The following is a 25,840-nucleotide window of genomic DNA, read 5'->3' on the forward strand; positions in this document are numbered from 1 at the left end:
ATTCGGGTTCGAATCCCACCGAGGAAATCTAAAACGTGCCCGAGTATAACACTAGGTTAACTTTGTTTTCTTTCAACGGAGATTGCGTAGCGTGCAGTGTTTGCTAAGTTTCGATGCAATTTTGTGAACGTCTCCTTTGAATGTTGACTGAATACTAAACGATTTGCTGGGTAAAGAATTGCATAGGGAGTTTAGATTTATTACGATGGCGAAAGATCTTGCTTTCATTTACGACATTTAACACTTTAGTGTAGGGACTTACCACTTTCACGGAAAAAATGTATGTATAGGCGATGTCCTGATAATGTGTTAAAAGGGCGCAGACTTAACACTTTCACAGACACACCGTCTATAGGCGATGTCTTGGTCCCAAGTGAATAATGAAAGGTGTGTGAATGTGTTGATACTCATTCCTAAATAATAGTGACTCTTAATGAAATCCCTTTTTTTAATATACGTTATTGTTAATCTTTTTTCTGAAAGTCAGACAGGCATTCGCTTCTAGGTTAGGTAAGCGAACCTTGCAAAAACGAATCGGGTTCTTAAAATACAGTTCTTCAAAAAACACGATACCAAGAGAAAAATTCGCTTTACATTTCGTGACTCTTTATGGTATCTTCTGAAATTTTATTTCAAGTCACGAAAGAGCAAAAGTATGTTTCAGTTTGTCTAGTGCTTCAACAGTATTACACGTTCGTGTCGAAAGGATAACTACGTAGCTTTTAGCGAAATATCGAGTTTGCTAGGAGAGAATAGTAAAATGATATCACAATGAAACATCCAAACCGTTTATTTGGTAAATATAATCATGCTGTTATTTTAGAAAATATGAACAGAGAGAGTAAAGGCAGTGGCGATAGACTTATTAATAAGGAAGAAATTATAGACCTAGCTACAGGTAAACTTAACGATAGAGTAAACTTTAAAACTTAAGTATCAACAAATATAACTAGTTTATATCGCAACTGTCTTGGCTCAGTACTCTCACTTGTGCATATTTTGTCCTCCAATACATTACCATAACTTACTTTATACATCTGATATATCAAACACCATAATCTTAACAATACAAATAAATACATCGTCAGTATATACAATACATCACTGTTTGTCTTCACTTAAAATATGTACATAGTTTACAGTATTGCTATATATACACAGGCCCAAGTCTTCAGAGAACGAATCATTCTAAGAGGAACTTACAGTTACCATAACAAGAATGATGATATTTACAAGTTGGGTACTTTAGAATCATGAAACAGGTATACATGTAAATAGTAAAATTTCGTAGTTTATTGATATTAGAGAAGAATTTTCAAAATGATTAGGTATGATTAACAATATAATATTTACAATAGTAGAAACCGATTCAAAGTTAGAAGCCTTCATAAAAGGACAATGTTATAAATTTACACAATGACCGGTTTCCTTTCTTTTAATTTACACGAGCAGCTTTTTTTCTTAAAACTAGAATTTATTTTGCTACTTTGATATTCTCCATTGAGTGACTTAGTCGATTTTCGTTGCTATAAAGTATCAGCTTTTTCATTTTCCGTCTGGACTTTGCTATGCCTACGTGTATCTTTAATATCATTATTATTAGGTTTGATATTGATATTGTTACATTGTGTTTCTTGGACTTTTTCACTTTTATTTACATTTTGACTATCTTTCCTGTCGATGGGTTTTTCGTCTACTTTTGTTTGTTCTTTGTCATTCATAACACAAGTTTGGCCGTTAAGTTTCTTGAAGTCCGCAGCCTCGGTTTGGGTCCCTTTATCAGCTAATGGTGGTTCTGTAACAGATTCAAGTTTGTGAGAATAATTATTGTGCAATGTGTTTATTATGGTGTGTAGAGTCTTGACTTTTCATAAATGTTTACTGTAATGTTTCTACATCGAAAATAAATGCACATGGTTATGAAGGTTCATGTTGGATTAGTTATCTTTAAACTACATTGGCCCTTAATTCCTGCAGATACCTTCTAATTTTATTTTAAGTTAAACCAGTCATTTTCTTATGTGCCAAAAAGGGACGGATAATTGACAACTGTTAATTTTAAAATGAATGAGGGAATTAATGAATATAATCCGGGCGACTAAAATAGGCATCTCACTGATATTTCACCTGTTTTACATGTGCTGTCACCTCAATTATGTCGAGTTATTGGCCAATATAAAATTTTGGGAGAGTTTTTTGAATTTCTGCCTAAAATTGACGTGTGTTCCGTAAATTTTATGCCTGTCGATTGCTTGTCCCTTTCTTTCTCAGTCAATAAATAAATGACACATAAAACTCAAACTAATATTTGATGGTGTATACTGGAATCAGCACCATTATTTAGTTACATTCCGAAGTTTACAATCATCTTACTTTACGAACTAATTGGTGATTTACTCTGCTGTGTCTTGTCCAAATTAACGCCAGTCTTGCAGAGTAATTTTGACAATGACAATCGGGAATTTAACCCAGTATCGCCAGATACAGAAAAACTCTGATCGCGACCATGAAGACCGGTAAAATTGGTAACTTACTCTTAAGCTGCGAGTGTCCGAGCGTGGGCGGCGGCGGCTTACGACTGTAGCGCACCGGCATGATGCTCTGACGCACGTTGCGCTCCGGCCGGATCAGGATGATGTACAACTGGGAAATATTGAAACTTATAAAGAACTTATGGATAAACCTGATATTAATCATCATATCGTTTACATTATCCCGTTTTTTACAGGGTCCGCTTATCTAACCTAAAGATTTGACATGACAGATTTTTTTCAGAAGCGACAGCCTGTCGGACCTTGCAACCCTCGAAGCGAACACCAGCCCAATACAGGTTATGAATCTGATATAGTCAATGCCAATAATCTGACAGTTCCATAAAGGTAGCAGTGGTACTATCTGCTCCATATTTTCTTGCATTATCAGCAAGTCATAAAACAAGCCCAAAGATTATTTTTTTCTTGTTATATAACCCACGCGACTTGACTGATGTCTGAACATGGACGCTGCTGGTAAGTATACATCTGAAGGACAGCTTGACAATGGGAGTTGCAATATGTCAACATCCCAATGTGACTAACCTTCGGCGAGAAGAGGCAGACGAGCGTGACGCTGGCGCTGAGCGAGATGGTGACCGCCATGCTGGTGACGCGCAGCGGGACGTGCGACGCCGTCCCGAAGTACAGCGGCACGAACGCGAGCCAGATCACGCACGTCGTGTACATCGTGAATCCTGCCAAAAAATGTGTACATTAATAAAAATACTTTACATGAACCCACGTGCATTTTATTTTGGCTCGACCGTTATAAACGGTCTAATAGAAAGCTCAACGAGTTGTGAGTACTTAATTCATCTTGCGATGGAGGTATCTCTGACTTCCCCAAATGGGATATAGTTGTGAGCATATTATATGGATGTTTATGTACATTACACGAATTAACGTGCAGGATCCTTAATAGAATTGTGGTACTCCAAGTCACCAGAAGACAACTTGCGACCACTTGTGATACGCTTTGCCACGTCGGATATGATGAAGTATGGTGACAGGTGAGAAGCTCATCGTCCATTATAATGTCGCACTATTTTAAAAAGGTAACAGTCCTCAGTCTTCAGTCAGCTCACGATCTGGAGGTCTGGGTTCGATTCCCGATGGGAACATTTTCGAAATTACTTTGTGAAACTATCCTTTGTTTCCTAGTGACATTGTAGGCTTGAATCACCTGATTGTCCGAAAAAGTGAGATGATTCCGTGCTTCGGAGGCCGTGTTTAGCCGTCGGTCACAAACCCGAGGTCTGAATCATCCCTCAAAGAGTTTTCGTTACGATGTCACTAACACCCTGTATACACACCATTCAAAAGCCTCATATCTGCCTACTCCCCAAGATCGTTTGTTAACATTACGTCAGCACCACGTTCGACATTAGGAGTGATTGAGCCCACACAAAAGGCTTTCATTGTTTAACGACAATGGGTCCAAACGATTACGCGATATGATGTCATAAAACACCTAACATCTGCATACGGCAGCAGGTTTATTGATTTTTAGTTAATAGGATGGTACGCTTTTATTTAAAAAAGGTGCATTCCTGGTTTAGATAGCTAACCCATGACATATTAGAAAGCCAACGATTTTTTAATATGGCCTCCGGATCGTGAGACCAACAATCAACCACTGAATGAACCACAGAGGCCGAATAAAAATATGCAATACATCCTAGCTCACTCGACACCATAATACAACCATTTAGAACAATTGTACAAAAGTCTGCCAATAGATAGACTGCCTATCAGGTTACTTTGATAACAAAATATAGGTACCAATTTCAGTACCAAACGACTCTTGACAAAGGATACATATATACATAAACTCACGCCCGTAATCCCAAATGGGGTGGGCAGAGCCACAAGTAATCAAAGATAACTTGCAGCCACTGTTGATACGAAGTCCTAAGATGGATATGATGAACCTTATGGTGATAAGGGATCAGCCTATCGCCCATAACATTAGTTCATCATGTTAGAGGACGCAATCCCTCTGTCGGTTTTTACGACATGCCCGGGAAGACAAGCAGCTGAACGTGTTCTATGTTTTTTATTTGCTCCCAGAACAGCATAGAAGCAACACATCCTAACACATCCTTGACAAAGGATAATTGGGCCAAAAGGGGTAGGCAAAGGTGTATTGTACATACACCCATTCCTCTCCAGCTATATTCAAATCATATATAATAGGGAGCGAGCCTGATGCTATTAACCGGGCACAAATCCTGGAAACCACATGATATTAGTTATCTAAAGCTGAACTCAAACACATAAAGTCCAAACCAACAAACCAAACCAACTAAAGTTAGGATATTTTTATTCGCTTCAGAGATTATAATATATATTTTTTACGTACAGTATACTGCAAACACAACTTCATAGTAAATATTTTACTACCAACTTTATTATATTGACAAAGAGTCAGAAGACTGCTGTCCGGTTGAAACTAAAATAAAAATGAAAGAGAAAAATTGCTTTAAACTAGCTTTATGCTGGCTTTATAGTATAAATTATTTTGTATGCACTGACTCGTGCTATAAAAACTTTCAAAAAGGAGTATACTCTGAACGTGATGTCACAGAATCGAATTCTTTTGTTTTACAAACAAACATTCGAAAAACAATATTGATCACATTTAGTCAACTGAAAAAACATAATAGTTAGACGCATACACACACAGATACTTGAAAACATTACTCTCCGTAGCCGAGTAGAAGAACTCAAGTCGTCCAATTTATTTAAGAACCCCAAATGGTTATCAAGAATCCTTTGAATTAAATACTGGCATTCAGTGCACTCAAATGCCTAGAGTCAATGCGAAGACGGTGGCATTTTAGCCTGGAAATGCCTGCCTCTAAGGAATTGAATCACGCAATCTGGACGGTTCCAAGCGTCGGCAATGTCGTAATTACTTCAGATCCAACAATTTGCTGAAAACGCTCGAATACGCCTCTGTCACTGAACTTTAATCCGAGAGAAATCCTCTTAAAGCAATTGAAATGTTTTAGTCTCCGCTGAAAGGTTCTTGAAATAATATTTCAAACAAACTATTTAGGTCGCTCATAAATTGTTTATCACAGTGAGAACTAGAAAGTTTAATTTATCTAAGTAGTAAAGCTACGGTATTCCGTTTGTTATTGCACATTTTATAAACGATTTTTTTTGTATTCTTTATTTTAGAGCATGTCAGATAGCTACAGGCTATAGCGGAAGTTTTAGTAATATTCAATATGCAAAACAAACGCAATTATTGTTCGTTGTTATCGAATATTCTTTTTAAAGCTTTTGTAATAAAAATGCAGTCGATTTAATACTATTGCGGATTTTTTTATTACAGGTTCGCGTTTGGCCACAACAATACGTGTTAGTAACTGACAATGTAGCTTGTGATAGGCAGGTTACGCTCAAATAGCGAACTCGAAGATTTTACCAATACCAAAAATAGCTATATCTTCTAAAGGAGTTTCTCTAAACACGGGTTATTGCCTGTTAATCCAGGACAAATAGTTCTAGATTCTTCTTCGCACAACAGTAATTTTATCGAATTATGGCGTGGAAATTCGGCAACGCGCGAAAGTCGAAATTTTAAGTAAACGATGGGCAGGACACTTGGCAAGACGGAAAGACAACAAATGGACTGAGCCTGTTACTGAATGGTGGATATCGAGGCAGACCACCAGCCCTATGGTCGGATGGCATTGCGAGGTATGCTGTAAAGCAATAGATGAGACTTGCACAGGACCGGAAAAGATGATGTGAAAGAGAGGACTATAGGCAGTGGACGGACGCGGGCTGAAGAAAGATACATCGCGTTGACAGCGACTCCCCGAACGTCGAACGGCTACGGCGAGTCTCTTTAGTGCGAGTGGGTTGACTTCGCGTTTCTATTCAGTACGTTTGCTTTTTCCCCCCTCGATATCCAGTGAATTTCAAAACTATAGTTTAAACAAAACTTCTTATATTCCATAGGACACATTATACCTGAACCGCCGGTAGCACCGGTCACTGAGGAATTGAGGAGCAACAGGTTAGCATGGTATGGGCATGTAATGAGATAGTTCTAGGTCAATGTAGGAGTTACAGACGAATATTATATCATTGTGATTTTGAATCATACTGTGAGAAAGATCTCTAAATAAAAAAATCGTACCGATGTGTTTGCTCTCATTGAAAGCCTCAGGGATCTTCCTGGTGAGCACGGCGTAGACGGTGCAGACGACGATGAGCACGATGGGGTAGAAGAAGGCGATCATGTAGGACGCATCCACGTACGAGTCACAGACCAGCATGTTGTCCTCCCTGGTCGGGTAGTGGAACATCGCTCGCGCAGGCGCCACGATCATCCACACCACTACGATGAGGACCTATAGGAACACGGGAAAGTCATGTTATTATGAATTCAGTACATTTTTTAAAGTTCCTCTATTCATCTGGCACATTTGTCTGTAATCATAAATCGGCAGGTCCGGCGGGTTTATTTGCAGATACAAGTTTGAAGGTCAAATCGAAAGATCAAAGAGGTCTATATTTAGTAGCCAACTCGAAATACAGTATTTTCAAATATTAATTCGTTATTATTTAGTCAAAGGAATGACTTGTGCCACAGACATTGAATACTTTAAGGGGAGCAGACTAAACATTCCTACGGAATTGTCATGGCAAGAGACACACAGCAAAGACCTGTCATCAAGGAAATAAATATAAAATATACAACTTAAATTATGAATGCAATAATTGCCACACGTTATCAATGTTGTGTAAATACCGCAAGGACTGGTAAAGTAAGAATACAAAAACATTGCTTACTTCAACCGAGGAGCTTTTGTCTGCTGTAAAAAAAATCTAAACTAGATTAAACTCTGGGATAAAATCTTAATACAGATTTTCCAAGCTGCCTATCATCCTATTAGTATTGAGCTTAACTAAATATTTCAAAATACCATACGTCACTACTATTTGAGAGTTACAATATTCGTATAGTATGATGTTTATGTTTACTGAAGTCATAAAACAAGATTTCTGTTTATCCAGCAACATCAAAGCAAGAGGTACAAAGTCATAAACAAAGGGAGAAATCGCATAGAAGGTTTTATCGGAGAACCGCCTCATAAAAAAGCGATGATTCTGATCGCAGCAACTATTTGCACGATCGCTCTCTTTACTGTTATACCCGTAAACATCGTTATTTTAGCTTTGCACCCTTAACTCTTTTCATGCAGAATACATAAAACTATTTTAGTAGTGCCACTGTCGCCATATTTTTTGCGTGATATTCTCTTGGGATTTTATTGAGCATCTACTCAACTTTTCAAATCAACCCTTGCATATTATTTCTGTATTGATCAACCATCAAATTCCAACAGCCGGCTCACGATCTGGTGGAGACATTGTCGTAATCACTTTCTGGCTTGAATCACTTGATTGTCCGTAAAAGTAAAATGTTTCGGAGGGCACGTTAACATGTTGGTCCTCGCAGTGGAGCAGCGTGGTGGAGTATGCTCCATACCCACTCCGGTTGATTGAAGGGAAATATATTATGTGCCCAGCCGTGGGACGTATATAGGCTGTTTATGTTATGTTATCCATCAATTTAAATAGCGTTGTTAATCAAGTAAAAAGTTTTTCTATTGTGTGATAAATTATAATGGACCACTCTTATTTTTGACGAGTAGTATTATTAAACTAAGGATCATTTATTTTACTTGTAGACACAAATTGAAAAACCACTAGAAATACATCAATCAACCATTAATCATAGTGTAGTAAAATAGGCAGATTGCATATACATAACTACCTCATTGTATACGTAACTTCTAAAAATGTTTTAATGATTATACCTGTATAGAAATCAATCCAGCGCAGATCGCCAGCTGAGAACTCGGTGAGATGAGGATGGGTCTCTTGGCTGAATGTTTGCTGGCGTTGAAGATACGGGATATCCTGTTGGTCTTCGTCAGCAAGGCTGCGTACACAACGGTGAAGCAGAACCCAGTACCGAACCTAGGAAATATGATTATAATTGCATTATAAGAATTATGCGATTAGGCCAGGAAAAAGAAAATCTAACCAATGAATACTTAAGCAACACCTTAGTTGCACAGGAACAGGCAAGACATCGGAGTCATGACTCAAATGCTTTTGGGAAATCACTTGCTGCAGGGAACGTGAAAAGTTTGTCCAGCAATGGGTAGGACACCTCAAGCTAGGAAAAAGATCATCCTGGGCTAGGCTCAACAAGAACCCATACACCAGGATTGATAAGGTTGCTTGATTTAGTATCTAAAGTACTATCTAAATCAAGCAAAGCAGTAAGGTTGGTTGATTGATTTAGTATCTGGTATGCTTATTCTGTGTAACTTTTTGGGTAACTGCCATTGCATTGGCTTCTGTTTTTGGTAAAAGGCTGCATATATACAAAAATAACTTAGTTTGAATAACTGTGCTCATAAAAATATATTCGTAGAGATCGAATTCGAGGCTCAGCGATCCAATTTGTACGTTACAGTTCATGTTGTATATGAACGATGTTTGAAAAACATATGCCTGTTATTGTTAGAATGTTTCTGTATACTATATATGGCCCTCAGAGCTATTTTCTCAACTCTTTCTACCAACGTCTATTATCCATCATGCAATCTTTCCATCTCAGTTGTCACCTTGTCACGAATAAGGATTGGCGACTTCAAAGATATTATATTATTCATTTATAAATGAAACAATTTAGATGATATAAGCAAGTGTCGTGGTACACTTCAATGATCAAAGTGTAACAAATATATTTTAGGAAATAAATTAATACCGTCCTAAAATAGTTTTATTTGTTCAATGAGTTTAATTTGGCTCGTGGCCTTATATGACAAAAAAATTTATTTCCTTTATTTTTCAATTGTATTTCTTTGTTTTTTATTTTGTTTTATTTTTGGAAATTAGATTAGACGACGCAGCCCACAGGCGACCGCTCCAGTAGTATCGAAGAGGACGTATGCGTATCGTTGGCCTTGCGGACCGGACTGGCCATGGGGCAGTTCGGGAAAATGCTCGATGGGCTGGATGCCCGGAGGCGCGGTTGCCGCCGGCCGGCTCATCCGCTGCTAGCCTTTTTGACTATCGACAATTCTGCTAAAAATATTCTAAAAAAAGCAAGCGATCTTTCCGTGTCATTCCCAAATCTGTTCAAAATATGTGGTGTGTGGTTATTTACAAGCCACATATTTTGGTTTAGAAACCTCCCAGCGGCACGATTAGGTCACGGTTGTAGTGACGGCTGAACGAACCCACCAGCGGTGGTAGGTCCCGCAAGGGGCCGAGCCCTTTACGTGAGACAATAGGTTTATTGTCACCCTCCGACGTAAAACGGGCTCAGAGTCGATCTACTGTGAAACTCTACACTAAACCTTTAATGACATTCACAATTTGGTCAATATACAACCTTCTAGGTCTTTCTTTCCTTGCTCAACTGATGATGCTAGTTGAGTTGTTGAACTCACTTCACGCCTGTATCCTCAAAGGGGTAGGCAACGATATATAGTGTATATAGCAACAAACAAGCTTTGCCTTATATACCGCTTCGTAGTCCTATTATCCTTCATCCACCAATTTTCATACTTTCTTGTATATTTCTTTAGGCTGCTTAAAAACAAGTTTCCACATGAGTAGGTGGAATAATACCTAATACATCGTCCGGGCCGATCAGTCGTGCACGTCGAACAAAATCGATGTGTTTGTACGTTATTTTAGCTCTAACGATACATCAACCGATTGAATCGGCTTACGAGTCAACGATACATCAGCCGTAAGAACCCAGGCAAGTGGGAATTGCTCTCATATCTACATTCGCTAACGTGTAACGCGTATAAACTTGCAATTTTCGGAGGTATGCGGCTTAACCTGAATTATGCTGGTTTTCCCTTCGCGGGTTGGAAGGTCAGACAGGCGGTCGCTTCTTTAAAAAACCGGACCTGTCAAATCTTCAGGTTAGGTAAGTGGACCCAGTGGGTTCTTTACAGAAGCAACTGCCTGTCTTACATTCCAACCCGCGCAGGGAAAGCCAGCCCAATACTTTTTCTCACGATGTTTTCACCGATGAGCACCATGTTGATCATTTATGATCCAAACGTGAATTCGAAACAAATTCGACAATCATTGGTTTAGGCCTGTGCTCGATTCGAACCTACGATTTTTCATTTTCATTTCTTTATTGAGTATCCAAGCGGCTACTTTATTAGAAATATCAATCGAAAAAATCTTTAAAAGATTGTCTCAGCATTTATCTTCCAAAACATACAAGTTTATCGAAAATGTTAAATAAATCCGGTTTAAAACTTTATGACTCCCATTGTATTAAAACGGTATTGTTTGGTGCCCATTAATTAACAGGATACGACTCGTAGGAAGTTGGAAAACAAAGACAATTTCGGTACAAGACCGTACTTTATGAGTTTCGATTGTTAAACCTACTTATGGAATTTGGAAAGTCAAAACATTTTAGCTAAGAGCTTACAACTACAGAAATAGCTATGATTTTGGACGTAATTAATATGAAAGACGGAAACTAGTTGAGCGTTGGGTTCACGACCCAAAGGTCTCGGTTTGGGGACATTAACATTCAACTTTGATCCAGTTTGGTTAGGACTTTACAGGCTGATCACCTGATTGTCCGGAAGTAAAATGATCCATGCTTCAGCGACGTTATGACGTTGGTCTCGGTTACCACTTACTGATTCACGTAGTCGTTACATGAGCCATGTCAGGGGACTTTAGCCATTCAATAATAACCTGACACCAGGATTGATATCGATAATCCACCTTACAGCCTCCTAGCGTCATCCGGTTTTCACAGGGTCCGCTCACCTAACCTGCAGATTTGACAGGTCCAGTTTTTTACAGAAACAACTGCCTGTCTGATCTTCCAACCCGAAAGGAAAACCATCCCAATACAGGTTAGGCCACATACCTTTGAAACGCATTTCTCGGGAATGTGGGTTTCCTTACGATATTCTCCTTTACCGTTGAGCACATGATAATCTTTTATGATCCAAACATGAGTTCGAAAATCATTGGTTTAGGCCCGTACTGAGATTCGAACCTGCGATCTCAAAGTGAGAGTCAAGCGTTCTCCAACTGGGATTCCACGGCTTCACGGGTGGTGGTAATTAACCTTACAGCGCAATAAAAGAAAATAAATGTATGCTTTATTATAATCTATTTCAACAAGTCTTTTTGATGCCTGTATCTGTATGTCTTGTTGATGCTTTCTCCTACCAGGTCAGAGACTTGAGCGCTCTCCATTTGTCCGGCCAAGTAGTAAATGCCATCTGCGGCCAATCTACAATAAGTAACGTCAAAAAAACCAAGATGCTTTCTCTTTGTGCTGTTGTTTTATAGATTCTACGACAAAATTAAACAAATGAAAGTAGACTTACGAAAAAGATTTATCATGCTGTTGTAAAAGGAAAGTAGAGTTGGAAAAGGAATGTCTAGGTGTATCGCGATCAGATCCAGTATGTTTAACAGGCCAGGTCAAGAATAGTAAACCGGCGAGCATGCTTGAAGGTTTTAATGAAAGTGGAAGAAGCAAAAGTAGCATGGGTCGTACTCAGTTGAATTCCGTAGTCCCTGCCTGCCCCAACGGGATATCAACGCTATTAACACTCTAACATCATAAATATTGCTAAGCTCCATCGTTCGGTTCTGCCAATAACATTGTACAGGACCGGAATTATTGGTAGGGTACCGTATAATATTTACGCTAAGATGAATCTTGATAGCCACCAACTGAGGTTCGCCGAAAACGTTTCATATTATAACATCCTGCGAAATATTACGAGTGTATTTGGAGTGTAACCAAATAGGGAAATCTTTTCCGTGGCATTACGTTTATTTGAATAAAGTTATGGAAATAATTTCCATGAAATTCGCTAACTGGGATTTTCTATACTGGTATTTCGCGTATTTCTAAAATATACTTAGATAGTTACTATGCCCTTTACGGACTGTTTGTGAATAAAGATATCCTGTTGATGTTTATTTTTAAGATAGCTCTTAGTATTAACTAAGAGACTTGACTATGTTCTAGTTGCAGCTCTAGAAACCTGTGCCTACGATTGGAGGGGGGGGGGGGGGGGCGACTGTAGTCTTGAACTATTTTAACTATTTTGTTGTCGCCAGCTGATTGGGCGTCTCTATGGCTAAAGTAATCGGGTCGTTAGAATCATAGAAATTTTGTACAGTCATGAGCAATATCATGTACCCACTTTAGAACCCTGTCGCACTATCACTTTAGACATTAATGAGGCGTACGGTTTAATTTGTCAATAAAGTTAATGTGACATGGTTGCAAAGTGTATACATATTAGTACTCGTGACCGTACGTCCTTCAGGCGCCGATATTTTTGAGTACCGGCACTTAGTGGATGTTATCCACATTATGAATTTCCGCTTATAGTAAATATAAGACATTACTGTTACGACTGAATCGTCAACACAATTCTGTATACTATTATTGCTTTAAGTCAATAACCAGCCGTGAATTTGCCGAAGCTTTATAGCCGCTCAATTGCTCAATTTGCGGGAGTTATGTGCTTAAATGCATGTTCGTTAACAGCACTTGACGACTAGAAATCGTTGAGCTGCTATGCAAAATGGTTTCAGTGATCAGTCGACGAGGCTTCAATTCTATTCGCTCAAAAGCTAGATTGATTTAGGGATGTACAGGGTAAATATGTTCCACTTTAAGCTGCATTGTAACTTGTTATGTCAGATTGTGGTCCAGTACTGATTTGTCTTTCTAGTAGATCTTTTGCTTTTTATATTTTGGGTTTTTTCGGGAAATTGGTTTGCCGTAGTCTTGCAGACTCTCACGTAGTCAGTCAGATTCTCACGTATATTCTGAGATTAATCAAGTGATCGACCTCATCAACCTTGGTCTCAAGGGCACTGTTAAGTCGTCGATGGCCCAGGCATGGGTTATTTAACGACTGCATACTTATTTTAGTATGTAAATAGTTGCCAAGATCAACTCCCTAGCGTGACCTTCTAAGCATCAGGTGATCGACCTGTCTACCAAAGTAGGGACCAGAACGTGATAGGTGAGCCAACTGCGTTAGCGAAAATTTATTTCAGTCATTGGTGCAAGTCCCAATGGTGTTGGTGGTATTTTTCATGGATAGTTAATAGAATGCCGGAACCCGAAACCCAACATACTTGCTTGCTTGGTTAGTCAGGGGCGGACTTTTTGACGAGTGCAGTAAATAGCATTATTGCTGTTAATTATTTATGTCATTTCGTGTTTAGAAGTGTTTAAGTTTCATTTGTAATTGTTTACGTACTTGCTCTGTGGGGAAACCAGAACTAAATTGCACACCTTTGTATAGAGCAGAGGATGTCAGTAGGTCGGAAGACCAGGGCGAAGGTGACCAGGTAGCACATGAGGATACCAGCGAGCAGCACATACGACAACTCCCTGCCGCTGGCTCGCACCACCGGGGTCGAGCTGTGTCTCACCCACACGCCGCAGACGAAACTGTAGGAGAACAATAATAATAATACCTATAATTTATCAATAATTGTAATTATAATTATTTAAAAATAAATAACAATAATTATAATTAATTAATTAATTGCGCAGTTCAAATAAGAAGCTAGTATTTTCTGAAACCATTAAATTAATAACTTTATTAACATTATCATAGAGTGCTCTCTTCGAACTTCCAAATATCGCCTCCAAGCGCCTCGAGCCAGCACGAGCAATTGTCGTTGTCGAACAATATAGCATTTTATGAGAGTGGTTATAAAGTTAATATTTCAGTGATACAAAAGAGTGATGCTCCTTATCTGTGCTAAATTTTACAAACGTTTCTCTGTGTATCACCCGAAACCACCCGGATTAAATGAATACCTCACACGAAGAAGAATATTTAATAACAAATAAGTACTAAAAGGTAACCACTTTAAGCCCTAACTTGTAATGTACCCGCATTGATTTAAAAGATGTGTTGCTGTTGCAGTTTCTTGTCATTTCTTCTCCTCAGCCATAACACCTTGCGAAATCACGTAAATTCAAAATGTTACATTGACGTTGAATGGATTGAATGGTACGTTGAATAAATGATTCTGATTTCAGAAAAGCTTATAATAATAATATGATAATTTTAAAAATAAGCTTATTAAATTACATTTCAATATTTGAAGTGTTATGACTAAGGAGGAGTCATACATTGCTTTAATTGCTGTGGCGTCTTAATATAATAAATATTTTCTCTCTTTCTTTGAGAGGGAGAAAGTGAAAGTGGTAAGTCGCAGCTCACGGGTGTAGTCATCACAAGCCCATAAACGTCCCCACTGCTGGGGCACGGGCCTTCCCTATGGATGGCCCTATCCATCCATAGGGAAGATCGGGCCTAAAACCATCACGCGGGTCCAGTGCGGATTGATGTTTATTAACGACTGCTAATGCAGCCGGGACCAACGGCTTATCGTGCCTTCCGAAGCACGGAGGAGCTCGAGATGAAAACTTCTTTTTTGTGGTCACCCATCCTATGACCGGCCTTTGCGAAAGTTGCTTAACTTCAACAATCGCAGACCGAACGCGTTTACCGCTGCGCCACCGAGCTCCTCACGGGTGTAGTAAGTAGAATTATTTAGATTTAAAAAAAAATATTTAGATTTTAAAATCTAAATAATTCTACTAACCTGACTACGGGAAAATCACGCTTTTAAGAATATAAAAAAAAAGAAAATAGGTTGGTATATTTCTCTAAAATTAATTCCAATAAGTAGTGATGTTTAGAGGATAGCCGTGATCGTATGCCAATCTGTCCTAAGATTTTGCTTACCACGGCTATCTTAATCGGAGGGAAAAACACGCTATAAAATGTATGAATGGGTATCTTTCTCTGAAATTCTCAATTTGTACTTAATTAGAGTTTGCTCACCACGGCATACTACCACGGCTATCTTCTAAACATCACTATTCGGGAGAATTCCAGACCAACATAGCTCCTTCTCTTCTATCGTGTGAGTTGTGAGGTCGAGTATCAACCTCATCCACTCTAGTGTCAGGGTTATTATTGAGCCGCCAAAAGCCCCTGACATGGCTTAACCAACCAATATACCAATTTTCTTATTTCATACTTTTTAGAGCGTGATTTTCCGTAGTCGGTTTTTAGTTTTAATTCAAGCTAAACTTACGCAGTAAGCAGAATGCCAACGGAAGAGAAAGACATGGCCCCGATGGCCCACGCCGAATCTGGTCTCAGGTATGCTTCTGGGATGGGTCTGCAATGGGTCCTTGTGGGGTCTGGCAGGGTCCCGCGAGGGCAGACCATGCAGGCTGTCTCCACGTAAGGTGACCGGATCTGGGGTGATAAAAAAATTGATAATGAAATAACAAAATATGATTCTACGCACCTCACTAAAGGGGACGTCGGAGGTCTCTGGTTCACGCGTCGCTACTCCCTCGTCAGTTGGGAACACGGAAAAGAAGACACACTTCTCTATGCCTCTCTTTCGCGCCCGTGTTCGTGTCAAGAATTAAAATGTATTGTTTCGTTAATAGACAGCGATATTAGTTACAGTTCGCTGGTTTTATTTTGCTTATTAAAGATCCTAAACAATGAGCAGTGTGAGAGGAGAGGTGAATCGTGGTTGTTACCTACGTCTGTAAAACAAACCTTAAGTTGATTACCTATTGTATTTGTTCTTGTGTGTGCTTCTTTTGTAAGTGCATCAATCATTTTCGTGTATAATTTGTAATGTAAGGAACGCGAACCACGGTGCGCGAGTGGGAATCGCACTTGATCGGATGTTCAAAGTTTTAACACGTTGACAGTCCCCATACAAAATGTTTTGACTTCCTTGTAAGTCCCGAATATTACTTGAATTTGTATAAGTCCTGTTAAAAACGTAAATAAAAATAAATGTATTCTGTTTCTTAGTGACCCATGTATGGGTCACGAACGTATGGAGCTAGTCTGTCATGACTCATACATGGATCATTGGACTGTAAACGTGTTAAGTTACACTTCGTTTGATGGTATGTAAACCATAGTTGGTACATTTTAAAAATATTTCAGGTATATTTTAATATCAAATCAACTGAATGGCTTGTTTCATATAATTATCTGTCAAAACATACTAATGAAATAAACGCTAAGGACCTTTATCGTCATCATCAATTTAAGAGTCACGCTCTTGTCGGTGTAGCATTCTCCATTATTGTATATCAAGAGTCAATTCTATTACTTCCTTATAACAATAGGCTCCCCTTCTCTTTTATTTCTTACATGCAGCTTTTGGTCTTTCCCTTCCTCTCTTTCCTTCTATCTTTCCTTCAAAGATGTTTTTTAATAAATTCGTTATGTCTTATTAAGTATCCAATCATCATACCTCTTCTGTCCGTAATAACTCTCAATATCTGTCTCCTTTGCCATACTCTTACTAGCACTTCTTCATTAGTAACCCTTTCCGTACAACTTCTTCTTTCCATCCTTCCCTAATACCACATTTCAAAGGCTTCCAAAGCACTAATAGCATTCAGAATACCCACAGCTTAATGGTTAAACCATGTTCTCCATCTGACCTGTAATCCGAATAGATTGGAAACCGCAATCCGTTCGTCCCGCGCTTTCACCAACTTTTTAATTGACTGAATATTTTTCATCGTCAATATATCTACTGACAGCGCCACAGAAAATAGACGCGAAGTAAAATATTATATTCTTTTTACTTTTTAGAGCGCAATATTTCCGTAATTGGGGTTAAGTGGTTTTTATATAAGGCTAACTTTTTTTTATAATATCAAACATTAATATATTATTTATTAAATGTATTTATAGATTTATAGTCTTCGATGAGAGCGGAAGAATCGAATGTAGTGTGTCAGGATCGTAGTACGTAGAATTCCGTGGTGTCTGCCTACCCCAATGGGAAATATATGTGATCTTATGCATATAAATGTATGTAAATGTATTTGTTTCTTAACACGTAGACAAGCCAATAGTATCTCCTAATATTATCACAGAACCGGTACCTCTTTTTTATCGGCACTCGAAGGACGTAATAACGATTCTGACGACCCGATTACTCTAGCTGTAGAGGCGGCCAATCAGCTTAAGACAACAAACAATTCAGTACCCCGATACCAAGCACGCTTGCAGTCCTTGCTGGGGATGTCCATCTGGGCATCCTCAGGACTATTGTCCTATATTTTATACCAGGTGAGAGTCCTCAGCGCTCCTCCGGCCGAGTAGTTAATGCTATCTGCAGCCAATCTACAATAAGACACATAAAACAACTCTTACTTTTTTTGTTGACATCATAGTAACGAACATTTATTCAAATGGTTTGTTTTCACGACAAACTAAATTCAAATTCAAAATTCAAGAATATTTATTTTTCATAATTGGCTTACATAGTCAGCGATTTTTGAACGTCAAAATTAAATTACATATTGTGGTACTAGCTGTAAAACTACTACCACATCGGAATCTGTAACGCTGAGGGAAAGATGTGGCCAGAAAACCTCCCAGCACAGGGCCCTAGTCCTACTGTTTCATCTGTAGGTAAGCTGTAGGAAGCAGAAAGAATCGACCCCGTCCAATAAATTGTCTTGATAATACTTCATTAGAATTCATGACTTCTTCTGTACTTCTGAATGTTATTTGCGTCCTGATTTCGTGAAGTTATTGAATAACAAGAAAATGTATTATTTCAAGCTGAAACTGTAAACAAATTGTTGACGAGATCAATTCGTATTAATTGTACGGACCATGGTATAATAAAACACGGTACTCAATTCTATTTAAAGCCGCCATTGCTACCATGGCGTAAGTGTTACATAAGTGTTACAATTAAATTGGTATTGGTATAGTTGTTCACCTTATGGTAGGTCTGGAAGAAATTGCTTTAAGCGATAAGGCCGAATTGCCATGTACTTAGTTAAGAGTCTTTTTGTTATTATTTCTTTTTATTTTGGTGCAATAAAGTGTATTTGTATTGTATTGGTATGTCTAACATTCCAAGGACTTAAATTTTATTATGGACAATTAAGAGAACATACTTACCCTAACCTTAACATAAACTAGCTTTACTTTGTAGGACACAGCTGAAAAACAAATTACCCCAGGATAGAACCTGTTCCTATTAGCATATTCTAACAAGTAATATGCGAGCAAGATAATTATAAAACAATTAAGTGGAACTACTGAATTTTCCGGGCGTGTAATAATTTTCTGTAATAGTTCTAGAGTGTAAAGTAAAAAGTTGTTGCAAATTTAAACTGCATTCTGTTTGCGCCGGAAAAGATAATTGCAGTAAACAATTTGTGGATTTTCATCAAAGTTGAATTCAGGATCTGAAATGGATGCTACATTATCGGGTGCTTACAGTAATTGAAATTGCCAGTAAGTACATTCCATTCAGAGCACACAGTGTATATTGGGTTTGTAGCTATAGGTTTGTCCTTTGGTTTTGGTTTCATACAAGACCATTAACCCAGAGTCATCCTCTCTGCCCCCCTCTGGGCAGCGACCATGTCTCTTACTTCAGACTTCAGTAGGCCGGAGTGAGACGGTGGTTGAGTTCGGATAGGGACCCAGACCTACGGGGTATAACGTAGAGTCCTTGCCCAAGGATACGGGTGAAGACCTCAACGGTTGCAGATGCGGATATGGGATCCATAGGTACGGCACTGTAAGACGGAAAGAGCAAGTCACAGAGACTGTAACCTGGAACCTGACAGAGGGCAACATAATTTGTCAGCATTATTCAGAGGCGGAGGACAGGTCGTCGTAAGGCTTTGAAATAGACTACTCTGGGCGCCATCCCACTTGCGTCAGACGGAATACTGCGAGGCGGAAAGCAAGAGGGAAACCACTGCTCTATTTTGCCTTAAAAAGTAGCATAAATATAATGCTGCACCGACAAGAATGTGGTTCTTAAATTAGTGATGATGAGCCATAGGGTACTTACACAGAATCGCATAATATAACGTGCATACATAATATAACATAAACAGCATATATATACGTCCCACTGCTGGGCGCAGGCCTCCCCTCAATCAACCGGAGGGGGTTGATGACGGTGTTTTTAAAGCTAATAGCCAGAAAGGGCTAAACGTGCCTTCCGAAGCACGGATCATCCCCTAATATCCTTCTTGCAAGCTGAAAAAAAAAAAACAATGTGATGGCTAGGTTGATTTGGTATCCTTACCAAACTAGGGATCACAAGTGTTTTTTCTATATTTCCCCACCGGAATTCGAACCCAGTCCCCCGGATCGTGAGCCCTATACTTATCCAATGGACCACGAAGGCCACAAAATGTGCTAAGAACATAACACATCTATTGGTTGCAGGTCACTAATTCACCCGGATAGTGTTCCACCGTGATGTAGTATGCTGTTCACCAGTTTAAATTATGGTAGACCGTTTGCCAAGTCGCAGGCTCCAATCGAAGGTACATTCATTTACACTACCATTATCTATCCAATGGTTCTTCCCCATTTGTTGGCAAACATTTTACTGCTTACAATGTTTTATGTTCTACTTATTTAGGAGTTTATCGCCATTAGAACCTGAACTTAAAGTAACTTTGAGTTTAATATTTCATTTCTCTCTCTCTCTATTTAAGAGCTGCGCTCTTGTCGTAACCGCCGTGGAGTAACCGCCATTCCTCTCTTCTTCCCGCCAAAACCTTCACCTCCCGATACGACACGACAATATTTCATTATCAATCGATATCGGTATTGATATTGAAATATCAATATTTCATTTACGACTCCGATAATCAGATAATCCTAGCCAAAGAAGCGACAAATTGTATATGACCAGTAAATAGCAAGACCCTGATACCGAACCCAGTGAATTCGCTCTTTCAGCGTTTATCGACAATTTATCATCGAACTTCGTTTTCGATGCGGCTGCAAGTAGTCTTCTCTTAACATGTGGCTTTCCATCTAAAAATATGGGCCCTCACTAGGATACCATGGTTGCGCCATCATTAAAATGTAAGCAGTTGTATATAGACCCTTTATCTGACCTGCTTGCGCAACTAATTTGTTGGCGGCATCCGAATTCCGTTGAGGTCTTCACCCGTATCCCAAGGGCAAGGGTTTTACGGGTATAACCCGGTAGGTCTGGGTCCCTAACTGAACTCAGCCACTATCTCACTCCGGCTTACTGAACTAAGAGGCGCCCGACAAATGTCAAAAAGCAATAATGCATTTTTAGATAAATTGCTTCGATATGGTTCCCCCGCTGCCCCGAAAAAGAGGTTTGAGATGCTAAACGTGATGGTGATGGTAGAACTGACCTCATACTGCGTACAGTTGAAGCAGTGCCAACAGCAGCTCTCTCCTTCTACGTACTGCTTGGCCTGGCCCAGCTCACATTCCGCGCTGCACACCGACTCTGGCGGCCGGGGAGACTCCAACTTGAACTGGATGTCTGTGGACAAGGTTTCAATATAAGATCTGTCCGCCAAGAGTTGAATGCCAATCAAGCCATATGTAGTATAGAACTATTGAACAGAAAATAGTACAAACAGTGTTTTAATGAATATTTGGAATTTTACGTTGAATATGTTAATCATCATTTTATATTATATGGAATTTGTGATAGTTCTGTTTGGAGAATGCGTGGCTTACATCGTAGTCTCCCTAATTCCATTACCAGCTAGAACTCTAAACCGCTGAATTCGACTTTATGACTTTGAATTCAAATTTGGATCATAGATAAAATTGATATCATGCGATTGCCAGGATTGGTGCCCGGTTAATGGCAATGAGCTCGCCTCCTATTTCATGGGACTATCTCCTCACGATCCAGAGGCCCCGAGTTCGAATCCCGGTGGACATATCACAAAAATTACTTTGTGATCCCAATTTTGGTTAGGACATTACAGGCTGATCACCTGATTGTCCGAAAGTAAGATGATCCGTGCTTCGAAAGGCACGTTAAGCCGTTGGTCCCGGTTACTACTTACTGATGTAAATAAGTAGTCGTTAAATGAGCCATATCAGGGTCTTTTGGTGACTCAATAATAACCCTGACACAAAGGTTGATGAGATTGGTAATCCACCGCACAACCCACACGATAGAAGAAGAAGACTCACTATCGACGTCAAGTTGTAACTCCCCATCAAGGTACTGTCCAACATTGAGCCACCGGTACGTCCCTCGTTCAATCTGCTTGAAATGTAAAATGTTGTATCTAGCTGGTCCGTCGCCATTGCTATCGAACTGGAACTTGTCTCTGCTCAGACCTGAGAAAATAAATTATCACGTGCTCAGCGGTGAAAGAAAATATCGTAAGGAAACCCACATTCCCGAGAAATGCATTTTCAGAGGTATGTGACCTAATCTGTATTGGGCAGGTTTTCCCTTTGGAAGGTTAGACAGGCAATCGCTTGTGTAAAAATTGCACCTGTCAAATCTTCAGGTTAGGTAACCGGACCCTGTGCAAAACGGGATAATGCTATAGAGATGGATGGCACATGACAATGACCTTAACTGATGATACTCATAGAACGGTAACTTTACGCCCCGCGCCTCCTTCTGGTTTTACTTAAGTCTTGAATGGCCGTAAGCCACTACTGAGTAAGAGAGAGAGCCAACCTGTCTCACTCGCTCACACTTACGTATGTAAAGTTTTGATTCTATATTGGATTGGGAGCGAATGAAAAGCTAAGAAGCTGATCTGCTTGGGCATGTCATAAAAAACCGACAGAGGAATTTTCTCCTTCTTACATGTTGTAGGATAATTCTTAGCTTATCTTGCTTGACTCTCGATCCATCAAGATTTTTTTTCTTTTAACGTGGGATAAAACATACAGGTATAGGCGAACAGACAGACAGCGCAGGCTAACTCCCGCCTCGGTTACATTTTTACCTTATTGCCAATTCTACTTTACTAACTTACTGAAAGGGTCTTCGCAAGAATAATCTATTAAGGTTAAGTAATCATTTTGTATAGAAATGTCACTTGAAGCAGTAGTCTGGTTAGTTTATAGCATGAAAGTAGTTTTATATTTAATGAACATCCCTTCATTCCGAGGTGGAGCAGTGTGGTAGAATATGATCCATACCCTCTACGGTTGACTGAAGAAATGCCTGTGAGCAGCACTTCTTCATGAACATTTCTTGCTAAGGGACGGTATGGGACCCTTACCAGTGAAGTTGACCTTCCTCAAGTATCGCAACAGGTCAGTTCCACTCACAGGCTTCATGGCGTGGCACAGCCCGCTGTGACCTCCACAAACTGCCGCGTGCATGTCTCTGTTGGCAATAGAATAAGACGAATCATTAATATTTTATTTATTCATTTAACATACAGTCATGAGCAATATAATGTACCCACTTTAGGACCCTGTCGCAATAACATATTTGAAATTTAGTGAGACTTATAGTTCAATTTGTCAAAAAAGTTAATGTGACATGGTACCAAAGTGTATACATATTATTATTATTAATGCTCGTGACCGTACAATGAAATGAAATGAATTGTCATAAATGTGGTAGGTATATCAATGGAAGTGAGCGCTCAGCACATTTATTCATGTTGTGACATACAATAATAATTATATAAGGTACTGACAAATAACTACAAAAATACTTATCTATATAAAAAGAAAAAAAAACCTATTTATAAACTGATAAACTCACTTAAGCTATAGAACTGCTTTCCCTTTAACCAGTTTTTGGGATCGATCGAAACTTTAGATGGGGTAGCTCTTTCATATGGGACAGAATGGCGTTATAATTATGTTCTCACACACATAGAAAGACAATTTTTATAATAAACTGTAGTTTTTTCCCACCGGTGTAAGCAGAGACTACGGAATTTGCCTTCGACCCTGACACACTTCTCCAGTTTCCACCATTCCCATCAATCGTTTCATACACGCACGCCGCGCCGGTTTAGAGTAGATCGTACTAAACCTTTTCTAAGGACATCTCAAAGCTAAACATACACTTTTACGGTCAACGACAAAAACTATATCTGGTTTTAACCAGTAACCTAATTCCAGTAATAGGGGTTTAACATTGTAATTTAAACTTTAATATTGGTAAGTGGGGACAAATTTCGAATATCCGTTTCGTAATAGTTTTGTGAAGTTTTGGGTACTTACCGACAATTCTACGGGATGTTAGTGACATTGTAACAAAAACTTTGCGGGATGATTCAGACCATGATTCTGAGTTGATATCAAGTGGAATTTTCCGTCGCAAAATTATCGAAGTGAAAATAATTGAAAAAAGACTAAAATTATCATGAATTTTCTGACGGAAAAATCCCTCAGAATAATGAGCCAAATCATCCCCCTTAGTATTCGTTACGGTGCCAATAACACCCATACCTTATTTTTTTGACATGAATTATTTTAGATTTGCCGCAGATGGCATTAGCTACTTGGACGGACAAATGGAGAGCGCTGAAAGCTCTCACTCGGTATGACGTATAAGACAACAGGCATGAGGGTGCCCAGTTGGGCGCGAACCTCGGCTCAGGGCGTCGTCTGAGAAGAGCCATACACCAACACCCATACCTACTTGTATGGCTACCTATAAGTACTTGTACGGGGTATTGTAACGTGTACTGAGAGGGATGATTCAGCTTATTATTCTGAGTTTTTTAAGTGGATTTTTCCATCGCGAAAGTACATATTTAAAAATCAAAAAGCATTACTTTTGCGACGGATAATTCAATCATGGTCTGAGTCATCCCTCTTAGTATTTGTTACGATGTCACTAACACTCTGTATTTTGTAGGCATTAGTGGCCTAGTAAGGAAGACATTATTGAAATATTAACGACCTCTGTTGTCCAGTGATTAAGAGTTGGTGTAACGATCCAGAGCCCCCCGTTCAAATCCCGATGGAGACACAATTGTCACAAAAATAATTTTGTGATCCCTAGTTGGTTAGAATATTGCAGGGTCCGAAAGGAAAATGATCCATGCGCTTCGGTGGGCGTCTCATTTATCTATCTTTCACTTTTGATTGTAATAAATATTAATTTTAGAAACCCTTTGCTTATCTACTACATGTTTGTGATACTTACGAGTATTGCAGTAAGTAAAGTTACCTATTGTATGACTGTGTTTTAACATTTAAAATTCCAATTCAAATGTACTTTATCATACCAAACAAAAGAAAGAAGTTTACAGAAGAGAGTAACTAGGTACAAGGCAAATGGCGGCCTTATCGCTTAAAGCGATTTCTTCCAGAAAACAATAAGGCGAGGAAATATGTAAAAATTAAAATATTGCGGGTGCATACTAAGTACAACTTACCAAATAAACAAGTGTAAATAATCAAAAGTTTTATTTACTTTTTATTTTAAATATATTCGTGCTAATAATGTTAAATAATTTTATTGATTTAATTTAATATATTAAAATAATTAATAATTACTAAAAATAATAAAAAAAAAATAATTAATTAATTATTTTCAATTTAATATATTATTATTTATTATGTTTAATATATTAAATACACCATCATAGTATGCAAATAAAGAATATTGAATATTAAATTATTGTACCGAGTTTTACTATGTTTTCAATATTAACGAGTTTTACAATCACCAAACCGTACTTAAACGTATTAATATTCACTAAGTGTGCCGCAGTGGTCGGTGTAATTAATATAATTATGAATAAATAAAGGCACCTACTAGCGCGTGCGCCTTGGCAAATAAAATTATACGAGAGTCGATCTCGCTATAAAACAAGGGTGTTAGGTTGGGTTACACCCGGACTAGCAGCCTATTTTAACCTAGAAAGGACAGTTGGTGCGGAGAGACTGAAGGCAGACCTTTTTCCTTTTTCAATCGACCACAACGCAACAAAAAAAAAGAGTTACGTGTTTGACCGCTATATGTATTTAGGAAATTGAGTAGAACGGAACGTAATATTGATAAGAAAGTAAGAGAGAGTAATATGAGAGTAATATGGAAGGATAATGAATGGGGTTTTGGCTGTTTATGCTATGAATTTAGGAAGGTTAATGAATGGAATGGAAGGAAGTTTTTTTAATATAAGAGGTTGTTCATTTTCCAATGCAATGGTATCATGTCGGGTAACAAATGAAAAGCCTCAGTTTTTACATTACAAGTATGTACATAATACTAGCTTTTCTTTGCGGGTTATCTTGTATTTACTCGATAATTACGTTGAATTGATAACATAATTCCTCAGACAAGTTCCAAATCATGATCTAAATTTCCAAATCTTGTATAAAACACATCATCATCATCAGCCGTACGACGCCCACTGTTGGGCATAGGCCTCCCCCACACATAAT

The 25,840-nt window shown here is 38.7% G+C and overlaps 1 protein-coding gene across 1 annotated transcript in view; it reads right to left on the reverse strand.

Annotated features, from left to right (window-relative positions):
• Positions 1 to 774: 774 nt before the first annotated feature.
• Positions 775 to 25,840, reverse strand: part of LOC126371695 (metabotropic glutamate receptor 2-like) — a 274,917-nt gene continuing 249,851 nt past the window's right edge. Inside the window, exons 10-19 of the mRNA XM_050016996.1 lie at positions 22,705 to 22,811; positions 21,650 to 21,799; positions 20,848 to 20,981; positions 15,729 to 15,895; positions 13,903 to 14,061; positions 8,378 to 8,540; positions 6,691 to 6,904; positions 3,078 to 3,229; positions 2,535 to 2,643; positions 775 to 1,795 (exon numbers count right to left, since the gene is read on the reverse strand). Coding sequence (XP_049872953.1) covers positions 1,527 to 1,795; positions 2,535 to 2,643; positions 3,078 to 3,229; positions 6,691 to 6,904; positions 8,378 to 8,540; positions 13,903 to 14,061; positions 15,729 to 15,895; positions 20,848 to 20,981; positions 21,650 to 21,799; positions 22,705 to 22,811 — 1,624 coding nt within the window. The 3' untranslated portion in view covers positions 775 to 1,526. The remainder of the gene's footprint in view (positions 1,796 to 2,534; positions 2,644 to 3,077; positions 3,230 to 6,690; positions 6,905 to 8,377; positions 8,541 to 13,902; positions 14,062 to 15,728; positions 15,896 to 20,847; positions 20,982 to 21,649; positions 21,800 to 22,704; positions 22,812 to 25,840) is intronic.

This window comes from Pectinophora gossypiella, chromosome 13 (genome assembly GCF_024362695.1).
Source record: "Pectinophora gossypiella chromosome 13, ilPecGoss1.1, whole genome shotgun sequence".
NCBI classification, from domain to species: Eukaryota; Metazoa; Arthropoda; class Insecta; order Lepidoptera; family Gelechiidae; genus Pectinophora; species Pectinophora gossypiella.